The following is a 25741-nucleotide window of genomic DNA, read 5'->3' as shown; positions in this document are numbered from 1 at the left end:
AAGCTCTTTTACAGCACTTGTCTCATTTTATATGCTTCTGGTGCTCGGTTAGAAAATAAAAGTGTTGCTTTTTGGAATCTGGTCTGTGGTAGCAAAAGTTTAAGAAGCGCCAATCAGCAACACTTTGCATTCTTGAAGATAAAATCACTTTGAATTGTTTATTGATAAAAGGGAATGTTTACGTTGTACTGACAATCTAAATTTGGATCTTTTGGAGATCTAATTCTAAAATGTTAATTTTATAATGTCATTAAAAATCCAATCAATCAAATGAACCACTTGTGCCAGTAGCAGTTGGATGCATTATGTTGTTGACATTCACATACTGTCCTTTTCTTCTTTCAGTCTACTTTGCCTCACAAACTGGTTGCTCGAGATGGCTCAGTGACGCAATTGCCTCTGTATACTTCACCATCATTGCCCAACATAACTTTAGGTCTGCCAGCCACAGCTCCCTCTAGTGTAAGTACTTGAACCACCTGATATTACACATGTACCATTCATCATAAATTATAGTGCAAACATCTAGCAGACAATGTGAAATCTGCTAGTGACTAGCTTTCCATTTCATTTAGTTCTTTTGGGAGGAATGTTGCTGGTGATCAGGCACATCCCTGCAGGTGTTGAGCAAATCGCCAACCTGCAGCCATGTAAACTGGGAGATTGCCATTGCTCCTTCTCACTATCACTGCCACTCCCCCGCCCCCACCCCCACCCACCCCCATTTCCTTCGCAGTAATGGATGTGGCAGGATGAGCAATTTAGGTGATTTTCTGGATATATTGCTGTATGTGGGTCCTGCAATGCAATGTATCTTGGGGTTTAGAATCACAGGTTCACACCCATGTTTCTCCACGCAGTGAGTTCTTGACCTTGGGTAAGCTATTCGAGGCACTGGGTGAAGATTGGACAGTTTTTGCGAGGGTTGAAAAGCTTATTACCCCTTCTCCCAATGCTGCAGGCATTCATTTCAGCAGTAGCAGATTGATATGCCTCTAATGCAGGAAATCTTAGAGAACTATATTAAGAAACGCATTAAACCTCTTGTGTGGACTTATTTACCTATTACTTATTTTCTTAATTTGTATTACACCTTCCACATTGAATAGAACCCAAGGCACAGTCACACTCTCCGACCTGATCCTGAGATTCACTAGAACTTTGTAAAGTTCAAGGAAGGAACCTGGTTCAAGATATAATTGCTGCTGCCTGAATGCTTGGCCCTTGCACTAATTGAGAGTGAATAAACAGCAGTGTTCCATTGCACATACACAACAGTGATTCTCCAGAAATGTTCATCTGCCCAAAGGGAAACAAATAGTTTTTAAAAACAAAATTCTTAGGGTATGGACAGTGCGGCAAGGCCACATTTGTTGCTGTGAGGTGATTCGATTTTCTCCTTGAACTGCTGCAGCTCTTCTCGTAATAGAGGCCTCACAGTGGTACTAGTTAGGGAATCTCAGGATCTTGACCCAGTGTTGGGAAAGGACTGATGATGCATATCTTATTCAGGTTGGTGTGTAACTTGGAAGAGATGTGGTTAACACAGCACAAAATGGAGGTTGCAGAGTAGGGTGGTGCAGTCAAAAGTAATCTGGAGTTGCTAAAGTGCGTCATGTACATGCTAGAATCATTCTGTATTGGGGTGGACATTGAACACCAGTCAAGCTGCTCTGCTTTTGATGTTGAGCTTCTTGTTGTTACTGCATCTCATCTCACTAGCATCAGCTTGTGTTCACATCTGCATGTAGGCTATAATGAGATCAGCCACCGAGTTGTTCTGGTGGAACTGAGGGTTGACGAGCAAGGTATTGATGAGTAAAAGTGGTTTGAAGCCACACTTGGTGACCCTTTTCATCAATTCATTGGTGATTGGGAGGAGGTTGATAGGATGGTCACTGCTGGACTAGATTTGTCGTGTTTTGTAGTTTGGCGTAACCACATTGTTTAGTAGTTACTATTCTGGAACTATATTTATTGCTAAGGGGACAGCTAATGCCAGGTTGTCGTTTTATAGCCTTGAAGTTGTCAGAACCTGTAGCATTTTTTGTGTTTGTTGTACTCAACCATTTCTGAAAGTCAGGTGAGGTAAACCTAGGCACTGACTGGCATCACGGTGGCACAGTGATTAGCACTGCTGCTTCACAGTGCCATGGACCCAGGTTCGATTCCTGGCTTGGGTCACTGTCTATGTAGAGTTTTCACATTCTCCCCGTGTCTGCCTGGGTTTCCTCCTTCAGTTTCCTTCCACAATCCAAAAATGTGCGGGTTAGGTTAATTGGCTATGCTAAGTTGTGTGCTAAATTAGTGTCCTGGGATGCGTAGGTTAGCGGGGTAAATGTGTAGGTTATGGGGATAGGGTTTGACTGGGATTTTTGTTGGCGCAGGCCTGATGTGCCAAATGGCCTCTTCCTGCACTGTTGGGATTCTATGATTCTATGAACTTTGAAAAAGATGCATAATATTTACTGATTCTTTGAAGGCTGGTCACCAACTCTATTCTACTGCAGTTCCCCTGCATGTCTATTAAAGCTTTGTTTCAGTTAATTTATCACTACCTTGGTCAGATGCATATTATAAAACTCCTCTATTGTTGTGGAGATTGATAACTATGGTTATGACTGTTAAATATTTTGTGGTTATTATTCACGTAACAAATTGTTCAATGTGCTTTCTATTTTTATACAGGGAGCCTCTGGCCAAGCAGAAGGAGAGAGAGTGGGTTTGCAAGGACTCCCACTGAACACTCCATTTATTGCTGGTACTCATCTGCCACACTACATTGCCACATTGGATAAAGATGGCAATAGTGGGCACACACCCCTCTTGCAGCATATGGTCTTGTTGGACCAACCTACACCCCAGAGTCCACTAGTAACTGGTAAGTAATTGTAATAATTCAGGTATGTGCAAGAGATTCATCTTTTCTAAAGACAATGATGAAAACCAGGGATTTATCAATGTGAAGAGAGAATCTAATATGTATATTCAAAAAATAAAAGGAAGCTTAATTTCTGTGCCTTTGGAATTACACAGTTGAAAGGTTAGGATAGGAAGGAGTGTGCTGGTGTGAAATTCCTTTATCATTTTAACAGAGGTGTTAATATTTCTTGCAATAGCAGTCCAATTAATTTTTTGTGTACATATTAAACACTTCTAAGCTAATAATCACGATTATATTTGTTATCTGCATCTGTTCATTTAAAATTCCAATTCGACACACCAAAGTCATTCAAGCATAGCTATCAGCAACTGGCTCAAAAACTGTTGTGGTAGAAGCTCTAGAATTTAGAATCCCCACAGTGCTGAAGGAGGTCATTCGGCCCATTAAGCCTGCTCCGACAGCAATCCCACCCAGTCCCTATTCCTGTAACCCCATGTATTTACCCTGCTAGTCCCCCTGACCTTAAGGGTCAATCAACTTAACTTGGAGCACCCGGAGGAAATCCACGCAGACACAGGGAGAATGTGCAGACTCCACACAGCCAGTGACCCAAGCCGGGAATCGAACCCGGGTCCCTGGCGCTGTGAGGCAGCAGTGCTAACCACTGTGCCGCCCCTAAGAAATGGCTGACTGTCTGCTTGCTCATTCAAGCAATGTTGCTTGGAAGGAGATGACAAGAGAAAAGAAAATAACTTCCAAATGTTTTCCTATTGAGTAAAGAAATTTATATCTGAGGCATATAACCCTGTCGATCGATTTAGATCCCTCCCAAAACAGTCCTTTCTGCAGTCACACATGTTTTGATGCACGATTCTCTCTTCCTGGGCCGTTCAATACCATAGTTAACAAAATAAACAAGCTCAAAAACTGAGCTGTAAAGAAGATTACTGGATCTTTCACTTCTCAATAGTTGTCGGTGTCCCATGTTGCTAGTACCTGGAGACTCTCAATCAGTCACACTGTGACATCACAATGTTGTAATTGTTTAAAGAGCTGCTGTGGAAATGTTACTTTGGGATATTTAAGGAGTCATGTCCTCAAGTTGAGAATTGGGGATGTGGATGTTGAAAACATGTTTCCTCCAGTTATTCAACTGAAATTGAAGAATTGGTTACACCATTTGATAATTAATGGGGAATCATTGTACCGTTTCTTCCCTCAGAATTAAATTAACTGGTTATTCATCTTGTGACTGCTGAAGGGTTCTTGCTGTTTCTAAAATGGTATCCTGTTTGCCTTTGTGATCTATGATCAATGCATTTCAAAGTAATTCTTTCCATAAAGAGCTTTGAGAAGTGGTTTGACCTTATCTAAAAATAAGGTCCTTTTCAAAAAAAACTGGAACAGAACAGAAGGAGCTTTATTGCACATCTGGCCAGACTGTACCTTACTTAGAAATGTTGGATTCTGACCAGCGCTGTGATTTTCAATAACGGTAGCCCTGGCTTTTCTGACTGAGATTAAAAAATGATTGGCTGAAGTTGTAGGACTTCCTGAAATGCCACTGGGGGTACGGAGTAATAATTAACTTTAGTTCTGGCATCCAAAACGGAAAGGTGTTGCATTCCCCATCACTTGCAATACCAGTCCCTCACCATGATGTGGGCAATAAAATTTTTTTTTCCAAAAATTAAATTAGATTTGTGCCTTGCAAGTAACTTTCTGTGGGATTTGTTGCTTGCTTCTTAGCCCAAGACCAAAGAGGAGACATTATTAGGAAAGTAATTGATATTTGCTTTCAACACATTTTTACAATTTGAATGCATTTTTCTTCAAATACTGGAGCAAAAATATCCTGAGATTTTACATTCCTGTCATTAATTACCAAACCAAGGATGTTAATTGCCATTCTGTGGCATTTTGCCACATCTTTGTATTCTGTTGTGGTTGTCTGGAAGTTTTAAAGTTCACTTCCAGCAATGCTATGTGGAGCTCATGATTTTTTTTGTCAGAAAGATCAAGTCAATCTGCCCAGCTGCCTTTGCCATTCCCTCCCTTCCCCTAATTCTTCAGGACAAACAACCCCAAAACTGTCTTGACACTGAACTCTCATGTTTCTCAAGATTCTAGCCCATCTTGTGCAGTGCTTTGTCGGAGCTCATCTTGTTAGTAAGATCTCCTCCCTGCCTCGAGATCCTCTAGATTTCAACTAAACTATTGATCAGCCTACCTCAGTGTCTCATTTTGGACATTGTTATTAACAGTTCTCTTTCATAGAATCCCTACTGTGCTGAAGGAGGTCATTTTGCCCTTGTGGCCAATCATTACCACCATGCTGCCTTATGCTGTTTCCTTGGGCGTAGTAAGAAGTCTCAACATCAGGTTAAAGTCCAACTGGTTTATTTGGAATCACGAGCTTTGAGTGCTGCTGTTTCCACAGGCACTTACCTGATGAAGAAGCAGCACTCTGAAAGCTCATGATTCCAAATAAACCTGTTGGATTTTAACCTGGCGTTGTGAGACTATTTACTGTGCCATCGCAGTCCAACACTGGCATCTCCACCTCACTGTTTCCTTGGGCACTGTCACTCTAAATCTGCTGTCATCCCTCCCTCTCCTCAACAGCCCTACCCTTGACCCTGCTTTATCTCCCAAAACTACTGCCTCATTTCCAAACTACCTTCCTTCTCCAAAGTCCATATTGCTGCTTCCCAAATTCATGCCTATCCTTTCCGCAATTCTACTCTTGAATCCAACCAGATTTCCAACCTGTCCATAGCACCAAACCGGCCCTGGTTAAAGTCACAAATGACGTTCGGTGTGACAGACTGAGAAACTATCTCTCTCACTCCCCTCAGCCTAACCGCAGCTTTCAACAGTTAACCATAGCATTCTCCATCATCTCGCTTTTGTTATCCAGCTGGGTATTCTGATGCACTCATCTGATTGTAGCCAGCGTTGGTGCAGACTTGATGGGTGAAGAGCCTCTTCTGCACTGGAGGGATTCTATAATCTATCTGATTATAGCCACTGTTGGTGCAGTCTCAAAGAGTCTCTTCTGTGCTGTAGTGTTCTGTGATTCTATTCTGTGAATCATCTATCATAACTTTCCTTCCTCATCTCACTCCTGTTACTTCTGGTGTCCCCAACACTATGTAGTTGCCCCTATCTGTTTCTCATCTACATGTTACCCCTCAGCGATATCATCTGAAAAAGACAACCTCTACTTCTAACTATATGCCAATGATTGCTAAACCTCTGTGGAGCTCCCCACTGTCTCTCTGATTGTCACAATGCTTGCTTTGCATTCATTATTGAAAGAACAACAATTTCCTCCAAATAAGCATTGAGAAGATGGAGGTCCCCATCGCATACCCTGCCCCCTGTCCCGCATTTTGCGTTGAGCAAGACCACTCACAATCCCATTGTGTTTGATCCCAAATGAGTTTCTAACCAGATATTTGCACCAACAGTAGGACTACCTACATGCACCTCCATAACATTGCTCAACTCCTATTCTGCCGCAGCTCATCTTGTGTTGGATTTGTCATCTAAGCCTTTGTAACTTCCAGACTTGACTATACCAGTCCAATGCTGACTGGCTTTGTCCTGTGTACTTCATAAGCTTATACCCATTCAATTACCTGAATTTGCTTCACATCTAATTCACTCACAGCTGTGCATGCTGATCTTCACTGCCTTCATACAACCCCTAGTGCAAAAGGAAGCTATTCAGCTAATCGAGCCTGCACCGATGACAATCCCACCCAGAATCTATCTCAGCAGCTCCACATGTTTAGCCTTCTAATCCCCCTGACATCAAGGGGCAATTTAGCATGGCCAATCCATCCAATTTTGCACACCTTCGGAGTGCGGGAGGTAATTAGAGCATCCAGAGGAAACCCACGCAGACACGGGGAGAACATGCAGACTCTGCACAGACAATCACCCAAGTCGGGAATTGAACCCGAGTCCTTGGCACTGAAACAAGAGTGCTAAGCAGTGTGCCACCGTGTCTTCCACAAAAACAAGCACCAGTTTTCAAATCTTTCACCTCCAGTTCTATAAACCTTTGAGATTTCTGCATTCGTCCAATTTTTGTCAGTTGCCTTCCCTGTTTCTACTTGCCCTACCATTGGTAGCTATGCTCCCTGTTACCTTGACACTAAGCTCTGGAATTCCTTCCCTAAATCTCTCTGCCATTTCGCTTCATCTTAATTTCAAACTGCCCTTTAAATCTATCTGTTTTTCAAACTTCTGTAAATTTTCTGATTTCACCTTCCATGTGACTCAGTATCAAAAATATTTCTATCTATTTTGCCCTTGTTAAGCACCTTGAAATGTTTTATTAGGTTGAATGCACTGTGCAACTTAAGTTGTTAATAAGGAGATCTTAGTTGACAGAGGAATTTTTATATTTCTTGGGTATTGCTGAGAAAATAGACATGCTGTCAAAGTTTTGCCTTGCACATTAAGGCAATTTGCAAGAATACCAGCAGTAAAGGAAACAAACATTTATATGCAGGGGTAGAGTGCTGCTTGGTTGGCAGTTGGACTTTGATTGGTATCAGTGTTGATATGGCAGTTAACTGTCAAGCTTTTGTTCAAATTCAAACCAAATAGGTCAACTCAGATTGGTCAAGATATTGCTATTGTGAATGATGCAGGAAATGAATGGCTGTGTCCCAAGGTTTGTATAGTTGAAACGGGCAAAATGTGAGGTCATGCTCTTTCTACCTAAAAAAAAAGAGGGCCCCATGTGTGAATGGCTTCTAGCACATGTAAGTGAGCCACACGGTGAGCATGACTGATAATGTTAAATTGGCTTCCTGTGTAATTCTTAGCACAGTCAGGGTTGTTTGGCAAGTACTGCCTAATCTTAGAATCATATATAATATTGGACACCATGTTTTGAGTTTTGCAAGCTGGTGGAGTCTAGTCAGTACTTTGCTGTTCAGAACAGCCGTAGGGAGGTGCTGTTTGATACAATTCATTGGTCATTGGACCATAAATAACTGGCATTGCAACGGCACTGAAATTCATATACCACGTTACTCGATTTGTGAGATTGGCAGATCATTTTTTTTGGCCTTAAGGCAGCATTCTGCTAATGGAGAATACCATTCATGTTGCAACTGCATGGTAACAGCATGCAATGATTCGCTTCATCTAATGGCCAAATTTTGAGAGACCTTATCCTTCTAGAGGTAGACTGGGCACTGGCCACCGAAAGTGGTGGCCTTGGGCCCAAGGATAACTTTGATTCCAGCATCAAGTTTGCACAGTGACCAAACGCCTCTGGCTTTATTTGTGGGGTTGCCGATGAAGCCAATCTTCTAGCGTGTGTAACTGTAGGCGTCCAAGTGTTTATATTGACCTGTGAAGGTAGGCTTGTTATAGGCAATGGTGGAGATAAATGAGTTTCCTTTTATATCAGAAATGGGCAGTGATCAAGTCTATTATAAATCCAATTTCTTCTGATCAAGACACACATTGTCTTGACAATATACATAGACTTTATGCTCCAATGATTTGCAATAATTGTGTGATTTTAGAATTTCAAGATTGGATAATGACCCATATTTAAACTGAAATGGGTCAGTGCTGTAATACATATTCTAAGGTGGTAGGAGGAGCAGAATTTGTCGCAACATCCCTAAGTTAGGGAGGGCAAATTCTATTAGTTTTTACATCTTGATGTAACCTAGTGAAAATCAGGAGGGGGCATAGTCAGGTGGGGGTGTGAAACTCCCATGCCAGTATTGAAAACGTTGATATTCACTGAAGAGGCTTATGGTAATAATGGTTACTTGGATGAGTCAATGGAATTGTCACATTTGGAATTATAATCAACATTGAGTCAATACTTTCAGACAGAGAGAAAGGAAAAGATGTTAACTTTCTAATGGGTTTTTAATATCTGTTTTAATGATAAAAAAAATCTCTCTGGTTATGACGTGCGGAATTCAGCTGAAATAGTCAAGTGATTTTACATAATAGAGTATTGGTAATGTAATCATCAAAAGCCATTAAATAATGTATACATACTGAAAATGTTCAAATTGTTATCCTGTATTATTGTCCTGTTATATAGTTCAATCTTGGCAATAGATTTAAACATGATTTGAATTTTGCTAGTCTTTATAGTTCATTAAAAATATATTTTTCTTTGAGTGAGTTAGCTCTGCTAAAACTGTTACAGTACAATCAGTTGGAAATTAATTTAGATTTGTAAAATTCTGTAATGTTGATGTTTTTGTTGTTTTTTTTCCTGAAATTAAAATGATGAGAATATTTCAAGTAGAAAATGGCTGGCTGCAATGGCCTCTTGTTGTCTTAATTACTCAACAGCCATTTTTCTTCCTCCTTTTTTCCTTCTGCTGTTTTCTGCCTTATATCTTAGACTGGTATCTTTCAGGATTGGGAGCGTTGCCCATTCACCCACAGTCGCTTGTTGGCCCCGACAGAGTTTCACCTTCCATACACAAGCTTAGACAGCACCGTCCATTAGGGAGGACGCAGTCAGCACCGCTACCACAGAACGCACAGGCCTTACAACAGCTGGTCATACAGCAGCAACATCAGCAGTTCCTGGAGAAACACAAACAGCAGTTCCAGCAACAACAGATTCACATTAACAAGGTTAGTACTGAGGTAGCAATTATATGCCAAATAAACCTGAGTGCTCAATGTGCTGATCAGCATACATTATACCACATCTGGCTCAGAGAGATGAAATGTATTTTTCCTCATGTCAGCATAGTAACATACAAGTTATGGTTTCTATTTGTGAAGGTCATGTGAAGGATATCTTATTAGAGTTAATTTGTTATTTAATGTTAGTGAAAGACTTTTGGAATAAGTAGGCTATCGCCCATAATGGCATTTTTTAAAAATCATTTTCTGACGCGTGGAACTGATTGGCACAGCAATTAAGTGTCTTGTTGCAGGGTAATAGAAGTTTAGTTTGCAATTGAAATCAGAACCTTGAGATTAAGTCATAGCCAGTATCTCACTATAGCTGTTTGTTATGTGTTAAAAATCATTGTTTTCTGTGTTTCTTGTTGTTATACAATTTGCATACTTATAGTAGAATTACACCAATCAAGACAAAATGGTGAACTTACTATCTAAGTAGGACCTGGCAATATAGGGGCATCAAGTAGTAGGAATTTATGCATTTTTTTTTGATGATGGGTGATTGGAAAATATTGTGCAGAGTAGAAGTCTGAAATGGGTCAGACCGCATAGTTTATCGATGTTAATGCCACAAGCAATTTGCAAAGCTATTCAGTGGTTGCCTACGCACATTTCATTTTCAAATTACTGATCAATGGGGACTTCATGTGAACTAGGCCACTCTAGTCTAAGAAAACAAGAACCTGAGAAATAGGAGCTGGAGTGTCCAGCTCCATCCACCTTCAACTGCTTCATCAGTGACCTTCCTTTCATCATGAGATCAGAAGTTGGGATGTACGTCGATGATTGCAGAATGTTCAGCATCATTCACGACTTCTCAGTTCATGTTCAAATACAGCAAGACGTGGACAGTATCCAGGTTTGGGCTGACAAGTGTGCTACAGAAGTACCAGGCAATGACCATCTTCAACCGGAGTGATCTAACATTACCCTTGACATTCAATGGCATTACTGAGTCCCCCACTATCACAAGCTGGGGGCTACCATTGACCAGAAACTGATCTGGACGAATCATACAAATACTGTGGCTACAAGAGCAGGTCGGATGCTAGGAATTTTGCAGCAAGTGACCCCTTCGTCTGATTCCTCAAAGCCTGATCGTCATTTACAAGGCACAAGCCAGGAATGTGATGGACTACCCTACAAGGGTAACAAATACATGATAATACCACCTCCTGGAGGTTTCCCTCCAAGCCACACACCATGCTGACTTGGAAATGTATTGCCATTCCTTCGTTATCGTTGGGTCAAAATTCTGGAACTCTGTCTCTAACAGTTTTGTGGCTATACCCAAACCGCATGGACTGCAGCAATTCAAGGGGGCAGCTCATTATCACAATCCTTTGACTGATATAGTTTTCTCTCATCTCAATCTGAAATGATCAGCCCTTATCCTGGGATTTGTGCCCCCGTGTTTCAGATTCCCCTATCAGAGGAAACAATCACTGTGTCCACCCTTTCAGAATCTTGTAGGTTTCAATGAGATCTCACCTTTCATTCTTTTAAATGTCAGAGAAAATGCCCCTAATTTGCTCAGCCTTCCATCATAGGACACCCCCCTCATCCCAGGGACCAATTTAGTGAACCTTCGCTGTACCGCTTCCAATGCAAGTGTATCTTTTCTTAAATGTAATTACCAAAACTGCACACAGTACTCCAGATGTGGTCTCACTAAAACCCTGGACAACCCTAGAAGACATCTTTGTACCCGTACCTCAATACCCTTGCAATAAAGGCCAAAAACATTTCCTGACGGATGAAGGTGGAAGAGAGAATGTCCAGGGTGTGTGGGGTCATTAATTATGCTGGCTGCTTCGCTGAGGTAGCGGGAAGTATAGATAGAGTCAGTGGATGGAAGGCTGGTTTGTATAATGGATTGGACTACAGTGACGACCTTTTGTAGTTCCTTGCGGTCTTGGCCAGAGCAGCAGCCATACCGAGCTGTGATACAACCAGAAAGAATGCTTTCTATGGTACACCTGTAAATGTTGGTGAGAGTCATAGCTCACATGCCAAATTTCCTTTGTCTTCTGAGAAAGCAGCGGAGTTGGTGGGTTTTCTGCCCATTAATCCTAAATTTTTTACAGCAGCCTTTTGAAAATTCAAAATGGGCTCAAAAGGTCTCGATAGATTAAAGTTGAAGTTTATTTATTATTGTCATATGTAGGCTTAACATTGCAATGAACTTACTGTGAAGATCCCCGAATTGCCTCACACTGGGGCCTGTTCGGATATACTGAAGGTGAATTTAGTATGGCCAGTTCACCTAACCAGCAGTCTTTTGGACTGTGGAAGGAAACCAAAGCACCTGGAGGAAACCCACACAGACACGGGGAGAATGTGCAAACTCCACAGACAGTGAACGCAAGCTGGGAATCGAACCTGGATCCCTGGCACTGTGAGGCTGCAGTGCTAACCACTGCCACCGTGCCGCCCAACTGTTTAATTGGGATAGACTTCAATGGATTGTAGGTTAAGCATAGTTACAATTGTTTGTTTGAAAATGTAGCAGTATCATGAATCTGTAACTAATTATGAATTCAATTTCTGTTTGGTTTTGGATGAGTTTCTGGCATTCTTTTCACAGGGATATGCTAAGTTTGAAAACAGGAAAAGGTTTAAGAAATAAAATTAAAGGAAATGTGAGATACTACATTGGCAGTGGTTGGGAGAGGGTATTTTCACAATATCATGGGCGTTAATTTTAATAACCGAATGCTAGTTACCTGGATTTTTGTATGAAACTGTGTGAGGTATGCTGATGCATTCCAGCCTTGCTGTTCGCTTGTATGTGGAATGGCTTCCTGTACAGAACTAATGACACCACAGGGCCCCCAAGTTGCTTGCGGAAAGGGTTGTTGAACAGGACTGCTTTGAATGCTTGTTTCTATGTTCAAAGTTGATGCATATTGTGCATAACTGTTACTTGAGTGCTGAGCTAGTCAATGAAATTAATTACATTGATATTTTCTCCATCATTTGCTAAGGAAGCAAAATTCTGAGCTGCACTTAACACTTCATATTTTGGGTTTTGTGTCAAAGGTGTAGAAGTATAATGCAGTCTGCAGAAGGAAAGGTGTGATTTGGGAAGGGCCGTCAGTACGTCCATTCCCAGTGCATTTGCTGCCTCCATACCACCCTGAACTATGTGTAAATACTGAGTGCTGAACGTGGTAGAGACTACTTTAAATTCTAAATGAAATGGCAGCTTGAGTGATCAAGCAATGGCACTAATTGCTTCCTCTGTTTCTGAGGTGTGTTTAGATTAATTGGACCTTTATCAGTAATGCATTGTTGTCTTTCATTTGATGATTTATTTTATTGTCTTCGGGCATTGGGCCGGCAACAGAATTGAGTAGTCTGATGTAAATCTGATTTTATAGCTGACCTTTCATTTGGGAAAATCTTGGATTTTATGCGCAATTGGATATAATTGCTTGGAATCTATCAGGAGAATTTTGAATTCAACAGTGATCTATATCTCTGTAACTATGTTTGAAATTAGTATTACAAAGGCTTGCGTTTGAATTTACCCATGAGGAAAATAATGACGATGTAAATATGTACACTTGCCTTTCCAAATTATTTGCTTTCCAATCAGGATTAGCACATTTTAAATGCAGAATAAATTTCCCTTTATTCTGTCAGTGTGGGTGGAAATTGCTCAGAACACAGAACATTACAGCGCAGTACAGGCCTTTCGGCCCTCGATGTTGCGTCGACCTGCGAAACCAATTTAAAGCCCATTTAACCTACACTATTCCGATGTCATCCATATGATTATTCAATGACAGTTTAAATACCCTTGTAACATTGTTAGAACTAGCACAGAAAAGAGACAGCATGGTGGCACAATGGTTAGCACTGCTGTCTCACAGCTCCAGTTACCTGGGTTCAATTCCGGCCTTGGATGGTTGTCAGTATGGAGTTTGCATGTTTTCCTTGAACCACCACCCTGCCCATCCCCCATGCTAAATTGACCCTTAGTGTCCAAAGAGTGTAGGTTAGATGGGTTAGGCATGGTAAATGCGCAGGGTTATAGGGGTAAGGGAGGGTGGGATGCTGTTTCGGAGGGTTGGTACAGAATTGATGGGCCAAATGTCCACTTGCTGCACTGGAGGGATTCTATTTTTCTGAGACTTTTTCGTTACATTTATTCTAAGCTGGATCCAAAACTATGGGCCAAATGTAACTGTGTGCCAACTGCGACACTTAGTACCCAGGTTGTCATATTTATGGCAAAATTCTAATGGCCTGTTCTTTAACCTTGAGGAATGGAATCATAATTGTTGTAAGGAGTTGTGTAAATGGAAGAAAATCTGCATAAATCCCTTCACATAACCCTACAGAGAAATGCCAAGCTGTCATGGAGGATTTTTGGATACTGCAAATACATTGTTTAAAAAATCAAATTTTCATACATTGCAATAGTATATCTACAAACTATTTTATCAGTCCAGTATTTATAATTTAATGAAATTAGTATCATGATACACAGAAGATGGATATTTTACTCATTGTATCTGTGCCACTTAGTGACCATTTGGCTCTGTGTATTTAAGAATAGAATAGAATCCCTACAGTACAGAAGGAGACCATTCAACTCATCAAGTCTGCACCAACCACAATCCCACGCAGGCCCTATCCCTGTAACCCCACACATTTACCCCACTAATCCTCCTGACAGTAAGGGGCAATTTTAGCAGGGGCAATCAACCTAACCCACACATCTTTGGACTGGGGAGGAAACCCACGCAAAATTGGGGAGAATGTGCAGACTTCCCATAGGCAGTGACCCAAGCTGGAATCGAATCTGGGTCCCTGGCACTATGAGGCAGCAGCACTAACCACTGTGCCATTCACTTTTTAAGAATTTGTTATTTTGGAATATAATTCATTCGAACATTTTCATTGTTAAATCAAGACTGCTTGTCAACACGAGAGACATTTTTCAGAAGTTGCAGAATGCATTTGATGTCTGTGGTTTTAACTGGAGTTGGGGGAGGAGGGATAGGAAAGCAGTTCTAAAAAGGAAAGTTTTGATTTAACATTGAAAATGTTCAAATGAATTATATCCCAAAATAACAAATTCTTTAAAAGTAAATGACACAGCGGTTAGCGCTGCTGCCTCACAGCGCCAGGGACCCAGGTTCGATTTCCAGAAGGCGTTCGATAAGGTGCCTCACAAAAGGTTGCTGCAGAAGGGTAGGTTACACAGAACTGGGGGTAAAGTGTTAGTGTGGATTGAGGATTGGTTATCTAACAGGAAGCAGAGAGTTGGAATCAATGGGTGCTTTTCTGGTTGGCAGTTGGTGACTAGTGGAGTGCCGCAGGGATTGGTGCTGGGGCCTCAACTGTTTACCATTTACATAGGCAAGGGAATTAAAGGTTATGGGGAGAAAGTGGGAAAGTGGAACTGATTCACTTCACATCAGCCATGATCTTATTGAATGGCGGGGGGCAGGCTCGAGGGGCTAGATGGCCTACTCCTCCTATTTCTTATGATTCCAGCTTGGGTCACTGCCTGTGGGAAGTCTGCACATTCTTGGTCTGCACATTATGAATTTCTTTTTCCAGATGTCATTAGATATATTTAAAGTCAGGATTGTGTTTTGCAAGCACGACATTAGCTCCGTTGCAAGGATGTCCAAAGCTTGTTCATTGTTTATAGATTAGAGCCAAGATGAGACGATTGCAGAACCTTCTGACGTCAATGCTGTACTTTTGGAGAACTGCCACTATATTCTGCGTATGCCTACTGTTGACCACATCAAATGAGAGTGTTCATGTGGTTTGTTACCATAGTTGTCAAGGCAACTTTGTAGCCCTTGCATGCATCAGCTGTAACAGTTTATAATTGGTATTGTATTACACTGTCACTTTTGTTAGTAGCAAGATAGATCCTGATGTACCTTTAAAATTAGATTACTTTTTCCAAATTTTAACCTTTTCTAAGTTTAAAATTTTGTGCATACATTAACTAGCATGGTATTTATGGCTCTTAAAAAGATGGGTAGTAATTGAATATATACACTGATATATTTTCCTGTCACATTTGGTGGGGGGAGATCTGGAAAGAGAGGCAAAGGATAATCCCTATTACCCTCCTACTAATGTCAGATTGTGTCCTGGAATTGAGAATCTTTTTAAAACCCTTACCTTCATGCAGAAATATAAAAGGTAGTGAGTTTATCAATGATTCAAGCTCAGGATTTTTGCCAGTCTGAGCCTCCACAGTGCAGTTACTGTGAAAATCTGTTGCCACACTCCAGCACCTGTTCGAGTACACTAAGGGGGAATTTAGCATGGTCCAATGCACGTCTTTGGACTGTGGGAGGAAACAAGAGCACCTGGAGAAAACCCTCACAGACACAAGGAGAACATGCAGACTCCACAGGGTGACCCAAGCTGGGAATCAAATCTGATTCCCTGGAGCTGTGAGGCAGCAATGTTAACCACTGTGCCACCATGCATTCTTGGAATTGTGAAATTGACTCTCTGCTACTAATTTTTTATCCTATAGCTGTTTTGTTATTCTAAAATCTTCGATTGAATTACTGTGGAGAATGTGATCAGTTTTATCTTCCTTGCATCTGCAGGAGTACTTCTGTTACTGAATGAATCCTTATTTTGATTCCTAACTGCATTTTTCAGTGAGTTTAGAACATTTCTGTTCAATGTATACAATATCACATGATAAGCAGCTATACCATGAAATAGCTGGTATATGAGATAAATCTGATCGCCCATGATGTTACGGTGGTTTTTATTTATAAGTTAAACTGCATGTTGCTATGATCTTAGCATTTGTTGGATTTAGAACATGCATATTTCAGGGCATGTTTGGTTTTGCTGTAAGTCAGTTGCAGTTAAATTTTTCAAATCTTGTTCTGTGGGCATGGTAATAATAGAAGTCATATTACTTCAGTGACTTGCCAACATAGAGGGGGGGAAAAAGCACTTTTACTCATCTTGTTGAATCTGGTTAAGTAAACCGTATCCCTCAATCCTGTGCCTGACTAGAAATGCATCACATTGTACCTTGAGCTCATTAATACAACATCATTGTTGCAGATGTGGTATGATTAACATTTTATAAATCAATAATCTCCAGAAGACATATTTCTCATTTCACCATTGCCACTCCTACCTCATTCCACTGCAATTATATCTGTCCTTTAACACAGGGGGTTTGAAATGCTCATCTGCAAATTGCAATTATGTAATACTGTTAATTTGAAAAAAGAATCCCAAGGCAGATGTGAAATCCGACAGATATTGATAGTTAGCTAAAGTTGGAGGTATTAGGAATGGTGACAAAAGGTTGGTTAAAAGTGTAGGTTTTAAGACAAATCATAAAAGAAGGAAGGCAGAGAGTTTTTGAAGGAAATCTATGATTGAGATCCAAGAAGAGGAAAGGCATTGCCACCAGTGTGATAAAGAAAATCAGGGATGTATAAGTGTATGGGAATACAAGAGGTGTATGTATCTTGTGGACAGAATGAACTTGGAGAGAATGTGAGGGGAAGATAGAGAAACTAGAAAATCGCTTAGGAGCAGCCTTGAGACACTTGACTTGATTGGCAGGGGAAGGATGGAATCAGGCAGAAGCAGATGAACAGGTGGCCCGGATCCCACTGACTGTAGCCCATGAGCACTCTGCACTTGTTGTTTGTGGTGCATGTGGGGGGTTGACAGGGGAGAAGGGTGTAAGGAGTCATATGATGGTGGAAGAAAGAAATAATGGAGTAATCTTTACTCTTAAGGCAGATCCTGAGTGGTTTTGGCAGAGGAGAGAAAGGCACAACCATGCTTACTGTGTCTGCCAAATCTCGCAACAGATGGTGAAGTGGGTTGTGCACTAAATAGACCAAAAGTTCCCTTGACTTCAGAGATCAAATACAGGTCCTGTATCGGAGAAATGACCTGAGTGAGAGTAAGTTTTTCTCCGCAAGGACAACATTATTGGGAGTGGTCAAGCAGTTCAGAAGCTATTGTAGACTCTCCCTGATATTCCCTTTTGTGTCCCTGTGATCCAGTAACTCCTGGTTCCTTATCGTTATTAATGGTATCTCAGTCTTGCTGTCTGAAACTTCCATCCAACCTACTTCCCTCAGCAACAGCAAATTGCATTTGTAAAGCATCCTTAACATCATAAAGTATCCTAAGACAACTCACAAGCGCTCTATCAAACAAGACATGACACTGAGCCTCATAAGGAGATATTACACCAGAAGCTTGGTCAAAAAGATAGGTTTTACGTAGTGATGGAGTGGATATGTGGTCCGAAACTCATCTTCAGATCAAATGTGATGCTGAGTTAGGACCCAGGCAGCAGAGTTTTGGATGACCTCAAGTTTACAGAGAGTAAAGGGCGGGAGGCCAGCCAGCATTACATTAGAATAGTCATGTCTTGAGATAATGAAGGCATGGATGAAAGTTTAAGTACTGGGTGAGCTAAGACGGGTGGAATCGGGTGATATTATGGATGAAAAGATAGATGGTCTTAGTGATGGTATGGATATTTAGTTAGTTGCTTATTCTGAGTTGAATATGGCACTAAGGTTCAGCACACTAAGAAGTCTAACAACACCAAGTTAAAGTCCAACATGTTTATTTGGCAGCACAAGCTTTCAGCTAATGGTGCCAAATAAACCTGTTGGACTTTAACCTGGTGTTGTGAGACTTCTCACTGTGCTTACCCCACTCCAACACCAGCATCTCCACATTATGACTAAGATTCAGATCAGGTGTTTGGTAGCGACATGGAGTAAGAGGATTGGGAGCAATGTTTGTGGCAGAGATTGAAGGCAATGGCTAAATAACTCAATCTTTTGAAATCAAAATGGGTAGAAATTGTATTTGGAATTTTATTCTTGGTATGAATCTAGCTGTGGCCATTCAAAGAAATCCATTTGCTTGGTTTCTCAATTTGAATTTATGCTACCGTATTTAATTTTACATTATTGTATTTCATTGGAATATTATCCTGCATAATATTTCACTTGGTGCTAAGAGGATGTTACCTCTTGCGGGAGAGTTTAGGACCAGAGGGCATAATTTCAGAGCATGAGCTTTCGGAGTACTATTCCTTCATCAGGTGAAGGAGCAGTGCTCCAAAAGCTCGTGCTACCAAATAAACCTATTGGACTTTAACCTGGTGTTGTGAGACTTGTTATTGTGCCCACCCCAGTCCAATGCCAGCAACTCCACATCATAATTTCAGAGTAAGAGGTCGCCCATTTAAGACAGCGATGAGGAGGAATTTCCTCTCGGGGTAGTGAAATTACACATCTCAGAGCTTTGGAGGCTGGATGGTTAAGTATGTTCAAGGCTGAGACTGATTTTTAATCAGTAAGGGAATCGAGCATAATGTGCGTAAATATGGAAAAATGGACTTGAGGATGATCACATCAGATCAGCCATGATCTCAGTAAGTGGCAAAGACGACTTAATGGGCTGAACGGCCTATTTCTGTTTCAATGTCTTATGATACAGAATTTGCAATAGCTTTAGGCGTTTGCACAACTGTCATGGGTAATACCTTTTGCTGCTATCCTCTACTTCGGATCATGAAACTGGCATTTGAACTTGAAGACAGGAAGTAGAGGGAGGAATGTTTTTTATTCTGGATTGTGAAGGGTCAGATCTATTAGGGTGGCAGTAATATACCTCTCCCCACACTGTATTTTCGAAGATTGGCAAAGATAAATGCTGTGTAGGAATTTTGTGGTATATTGAGCTCTCTTGTGGTTGTGTTGTAGTCCTGCATTGAGTGCCAATTGTGGAGGCTGAAGAAGATGCATTATGTTCTTATGACTTCTGCAGTATCTTTTCCCATAAATAACAGAGTTTAATTTCCTGAACCTGATTGCTCACAGACATGCCAGCCCTTCACAGAAGACACTGCTTGAATGTTCATGTCTTTATTGCGAATACCAAGGTTGAACAATACACAATGCATTATTAGCGGAAATTGAGTTGTCAAGAGTGTTCAGATAAGATACAAATCTTGGGCTGAGAAAATTAGCCATTAAGCAACCGGACGTGTAATGGAAATGTATTTTGTTTGAGCAGTGTGCATTGCCATGGCCAAGAAGTTAAACTTTCTTTGCTAAATATTTATTAGGAAAGCAAATAATAAGTAATGTAATGACACACATTTGCTCAGAGATTAAAATTACCCCCCCCCCCCCACCTTAATGAATAATCTTTTTAACAAGGCATTGCAAAATGGTTATAATTGTAGCTGCCAAGGTTTTCCAGTTGAAAGCTGCTGTTACACCTAGTTTTTGTTTCTCTTTGCTGAGTTCTGTCCATTGTGAAGCTATTTTGGTGCTGAGCGGAGGGCAGTTTCAGGAATGTGCACTTTGTGAACTTGCAGAGCTGACCTCAGCTCTTCTCCACTGGATTTCTGCCAATTGCAATGCAAGCCCAAGGGCAAAGAGCAAAGGTCATTTAGTGTGACTATAAAAGCCAGGGAACTCAAATAGTTCAATAATGAATGGCAGTAGAATGGACAATTTGTTTTTAATCCTTACAGCATTGTGAATGAGTTTAGTCACACTTGAATGCTCAGACTCCAAAATAATAGACTGATTTATTCTTGTAGAACATTCTTATTTGATGTGTTTTTGCACTTTGTTACGCTGGTGGCACAGTGGTTAGCACTGCTGCCTCACAGCGCCAGGGACCCAGGCTCAATTCCGGCCTCGGGTCACTATCTGTGTGGAGTTTGCACATTCTCCCCGTGACTGCATGGGTTTCCTCTGGTTTCCTCCCACAGTCCAAAGATGTGCAGGTTAGGTTGATTGGCCATGCAAAATTGACCCTAATGTTAGGGGGATTAGCAGAGTAAATATTTGGGTTTACGGGGATAGGGCTTGGGTGGGATTGTGTTTGGTGCATATTTGATGGGCTGAATGTCCTCCCTTCTGCACTGTGGGGATTCAATGAAATGTAAAATTTTTGATTGGTTGTGAAAATGAGAAGCTAAATAAATTGTGGTTTAATTTTCTTTCTAAAATGAAAGTTGTAAGCAGGGTAAGAAAGAGGCAAGCGTTAAAGTTGTTAAAAGGTTGGATCAAACAGGAAACAATTATGTCTAGAAAGAAATAAATGGGAGAGAGAACAAAAGGACGTAGGGCACACTGAGTTTGCAAAATTTAGTGTTTACTTCATGTGTTAGTTATTCCTGTGAATTAGAGTTAACATTATGGTAATTAAAGGGCTCCAGCATTTCTCTCATTTCATTACTGTAACTAATGGTGCCACGTCCCTGCCAAAACACCAGGACCATCAGCGACTCAGGAACCCAGTTAAACCTCCAGGATTAGCATTCCACCTTCAGATTCCTCAAGCAATCATGGAGAGCAGGGGGATTGCATATTCATTCTGTCATGACAGGAGGAAGAAAGCAATCTTGCCAAGCAAGCAGGCATGGCTAGAAGTGACTGAGCAAGTCAGCAGGAGTGTAAGTCCTTCCATTAAGCAGCTGGTGCTCCAAGAGAATCCCAGAGGTTGAGGAAAAAGAGAGGCACAGGGATTTCAGGAGCCAAGTTCCACACTAACTTTCCAAGCATTCTCCTTCACAGCGCACCTTACATTCCTCTCTCACCTGGCACCCCTCAGCCTTGGCTGAACAGCTGACGTTCAAACTCTGCTTAATCCTGTTTCCCTCTCGCATCAATATCATGCAAATGTTATCTGTCCTGTTATTCATAAATGCCATAACTAATACTCAGAACCCTCTACTTTTCTTTACATTAAGCAGTCTCACAACACTAGGTTAAAGTCCTGTGTTGTGAGACTTCTTTGTGTGCCTGTCAAAATTCAACGCCGGCACCTTCACATCTTCCTTTTGCAGGAAAAGAAGATGCGCAAGCTTGAGGAGAGTCCTGTGGCCTGGTTGGCTCCATAGTGACAGCCACCTTGATGGTCAATGGCAATACATGCTCATCTGATCCACTGAGAAGGAGGTCTTGTTTCAGAGTTCAGCAACGACCTGCTGTGAAAGCCTGAGCTTTCTGAGGCCCTGGTACCCACACTGGTCAGGAGAGCTGATCCTCTCTCTGTCTGTGGACTCTGTGTTGGGGATCTTGCCTACTTGGAACAGAATCTCGGTGTCCTCCCTCTCTGTCACATGAAGCACTGTGTGGCTAAGTTGTTCTAGCAATGAAACTGACTTCCAGATTTCTTTCCATTCTATTTCTTTGTAGACTTTGTTTATCTTGATTTATTCCTAATTTGTTTGTCGTTTTCATTCATTTGGTGGGTGCTCATTTAACTTGCATTTTTTTGGGTGTATACTTATCTGGCATAGTTAGCATTTTTATACTTTTTAGAAGATCTGTTTTACCTCAATTCTTATCTCTTTCATCAAGTTAAAAAAAACTTTTCATTTATATAGCACCTTTTGTAATCGTAGAATGTTCCAAACACATTACTGCACAAGTAATTAACTGGTGGTTTAGTCATTGTTGTAATGAAAGAATCATGGAAGCCAGTTTACACTGACAAGTAATGTGATAATGACCAGATAGGTGATCTGTTTGTTACGTTGGTTGAGGAATAAATACCCCATTGATATAGTGCTTCATTTGAGGGCATGAGTTTAACACAGTGATAAGGAGGGTCTAACTGTAAGATAGCAAATATGAGCACTTTCAGACTATTCAGATTTTAATTCTTGCTATTAAATGCATTTGATATCTTTACAATATTTAAGATTTGCAGTGTGAGAGATGGCCCCGCCAACAGTGCAGCACTCCCTCAGAACTGCACTGGCACATCAGCTTAGACTCAAGCCTCTGGAGACAGACTTGGACCCACAGCTGTTCAGAGAGATTTGGTTGCAGTAATTCAGATTGCTACTGGTACTTGACTTGCAAAGAGCTGGCATACCTCTTAGTCACAGCTGACACATTTCAGGATTGTTGATCAGTTAGATTTATACTGAAATCTAAATATGTGGGTATAGGCTAAATCATTTAATCAGATTTTATTAGATTGGGTATGTTCACTCTGGAATGATGCATGGCCTTTCTATGATTGCCAAGTTGCAAAAACAAGACATTTTATTGATTTAGCTATGGTACATGTCTGTTGAAGCTCGCAGCTTAGCTGAATAACATACAGACTTTAAAATGGCAGGTCTACCTTGCTGATTACTGAAATTGCTTGGAATGCAAAAACGGCAATATTAGAGTGTCAGTTTAACACAGACAGGTAAGTCAAACAATGCACAGTGAATGCCAATTCTTTCCTGAACTTAGAAATCTAAGAAAATTTGTCACTCAGCATATTAAAAACAGAGCGTTTTAGGATGTTTGCAAAATAGAACAACTTCATTGGTCTTTTAGTTAGGCTGCTGTTGTATTGGCTGTAAAAAAAAAACACTAAAATTACTTAATAATTCAGAAGTTGCAGTGAGACAGTGATAGGATGCAAGACTTGGGCGGAGAAGTGGCAGATGGACTTCAACCCAGATAAGTGTGTAGTGATTCATTTTGGCAGGTCAAATAGGATGACAGATTATAATATTAAGGGTAAGATTCTTGGCAGTGTGGAAGATCAGAAAGATCGTGGGGTCTGTTCATAGGACACTCAAAGCAGCTTCGCAAGTAGAGGCTGTGGTTAAGAAGGCGTATGGCATACTGACATTCATCAATCAAGGAATTGAGTTTGGGAGTGGGGAGATAATGCTGCAGCTGTATAAGACCCTGGTCAGATCCTACTTGGAGTGCTGTGCTCAGTTCTGGTCGCCTCATTACAGAAAGGATGTGGAAGCCATAGAAAAGGTGCAGAGGAGATCTACAAGGATGTTGCCTGGATTGCGTGGCATGCCTTATGAGGATAGGTTGAGAGAGCTTGATCTTCTTGGAGAGACGAATGATGAGGGGTGACCTGATAGAGGTGTATAAGATGATGAGAGGTATTGATCGAGTGGATTCTCAGAGGTTTTTTCCCAGGGCTGAAATGGTTGCCACAAGAGGACACAGGTTTAGGATGCTGGGGAGTAGGTACAGAGGAGATGTCAGGGTTAAGTTTTTCATTCAGAGGGTGGTGGGTGCGTGGAATCAGCTGCCAGCGGTGGTGGAGGAGGCAGGTTCGATAGGGTCTTTTAAGAGACTTTTGGATAAGTACGTGGAACTTAGTAAGATAGAGGGTTATGGGTATGCCTAGTAGGTAGGGACATGTTTGGCGCAACTTGTGGGCTGAAGGGCCTGTTTGTGCTGTAGTTTTTCTATGTTTCTATTTTAATAATGCACAGAAAATGTGAATTGAATGCAGTAACTTAATTTATTAATGCAAGTGATGTCCTAAGCCAAAGGATCAAAGTTTTGGTGGTTTGGAACATCATCTGAACTATCAGAGCACAGAACTTAAAGTTTATTTATTAGTCACAAATAAGGCCTAAGTTAATACTGCAATGAAGTTGCTATGAAATTTGCTTAGTCACCACACCCTGGCACCAGTTTGGGTCAATGTACCTAACCGGCATGTCTTACAGACTGTGGGAGGAAACCGAAGCACCCAGAGGGAACTCACGGAGGCTTGGGCTAAATGTGTAGACTCCACACAGACAGTGACGCAAGCTGGGAATCGAACCTGGGTCCTTGGTGCTGCGAGGCAGCAGTGCTAACCACTGTGCTACTGTACTGCCTTTTGAGATGTGTAGATTAATAGCTGTTACGTTTTAGCTTAATGTAGTGCTAGCATCGGTTTGACAGTGTCCCGGGTTAGTGTGCTGTGACCTTTATAATGAAAGGCTTAGTAATTTTGAAGACTCCGTTGCAAGTTGATTGTGAAATAGCTTGCTGACAGAATTTCTTCATATTGCGAAAGTACAGCAATCCGGACCTGACACTACTTAGATGCCTGCTCTGAAGCAGTATACAGTTGCGTTAAATTGGCCTTTAAATTATTTAACAGCTCTTTTCCCTGCTCCTATCATTCAAACAGCTGATGCCAAAGCCCAGCGAGCAGCCCAGGCAGCATGAAAGTCACCCTGAAGAAACAGAAGAGGAGCTCAGAGAACATCAGGCCATGCCAGAGGAACCATACTCAGACAGAGGTGTCAACCCAAATGAGTCTACGGCCATGAACAAGGTGGTACAGGTTAAACAAGAACCAATCGAAAGTGATGAAGAGGAGGAAGAGCAGCGAGAGCAGCACGAGCTGGAGCAAAGAAAGAGACAGGCAGAGCAACAGCAGGAACTACTCTTCAGACAGGTACTTTGGTATTTGAATGTGAATATTTGCACTCTATCAGCCACTTTGTACAAATCCAGCTGAGCGTAAAGGTTTGTGTAGTGATGAAAGGTGCATAAGTAGATGAGTCTTAAGGTAGCCTTTGTGGTTTGCTTAAAATCAGACTTGGAAAAAGTTGTCAGCTGATAATATCTTCACATTAATGGTTTTATCTGCCCATGAGTGAATGGTCAGGACTTTTCAATCAACAGTGAGCAAATGACGGTGCTGTACATTACACTTAACATTTCTGTGGGCTTTTGCACTGATCATTCTGGCCATTAGAGAGTCAGAACAATGCGCTGCCCTTTACAGGGAATCTGGACATAACTGAACATTGCAAACAACTATGCACCTCCTTACCAGTGGCACAGTGGGTGGCATTGCTGCTTCACAATGCCAGGGACCTGGGTTCAATTCTGGCTTGGGTCACTGCCTGTGTGGATTTTGCATAGTCTTCCCATGTCTGCATGGGTTTCTTCCGGATGCTCCAGTTCCTCCCACAGTCCACAGATGTATAGGTTAGGTGGATTGGCCATGCTAAATTGCCCCTTAGTGTCAGAGGGACTGGCTAGGGTAAATGCATGGGGTTACAGGGATAGGGCCTGGGTGAGATTGTGGTTGGTGCAGGCTTGATAGGCCGAATGGCCTTTTTCTGCACTGTAGGATTCTATGATTCTGCCACAGAGTCTAAACCAAGAAGCGCAAGTTAGATAATTAATTGTGTCAAATTGTGTGCAGAAAGAGAAATAGGGATGGGTTTAAGCAAAAGATAACAGTTAAAGTGAAAAATTAGCACGATTTTCCACCCACCCCCACAGTAGCCGAAACAGCCAGCCAGTGGCTAGTGATGGAATCTTCTAGTCTCACCACTGTCGCAGTGGAACCCCCCATTCACCTGACGAA

General features: G+C 41.4%; 1 protein-coding gene across 12 annotated transcripts in view; it reads left to right on the top strand.

Moving 5' to 3' along the window:
* Nucleotides 1-25741, top strand: part of hdac4 (histone deacetylase 4) — a 399164-nt gene that overhangs the window by 271683 nt on the left and 101740 nt on the right. For 10 of the 12 annotated variants that reach the window (XM_080198750.1, XM_080198749.1, XM_080198751.1 and 7 more), the window contains 4 exons: nt 346-462; nt 2689-2881; nt 9288-9526; nt 24548-24817. In XM_080198750.1, the coding sequence (XP_080054876.1) occupies nt 346-462; nt 2689-2881; nt 9288-9526; nt 24548-24817 (819 nt within the window). The remainder of the gene's footprint in view (nt 1-345; nt 463-2688; nt 2882-9287; nt 9527-24547; nt 24818-25741) is intronic. The other 2 variants (XM_080198748.1, XM_080198746.1) reach the window with 1 other exon arrangement.

The sequence above is a fragment of the Carcharhinus amblyrhynchos genome, chromosome 11 (genome assembly GCF_965287045.1).
Source record: "Carcharhinus amblyrhynchos chromosome 11, sCarAmb.v2.hapA, whole genome shotgun sequence".
NCBI lineage: Eukaryota > Metazoa > Chordata > Chondrichthyes > Carcharhiniformes > Carcharhinidae > Carcharhinus > Carcharhinus amblyrhynchos.
This window is presented reverse-complemented; position numbering and strand designations above follow the sequence as displayed.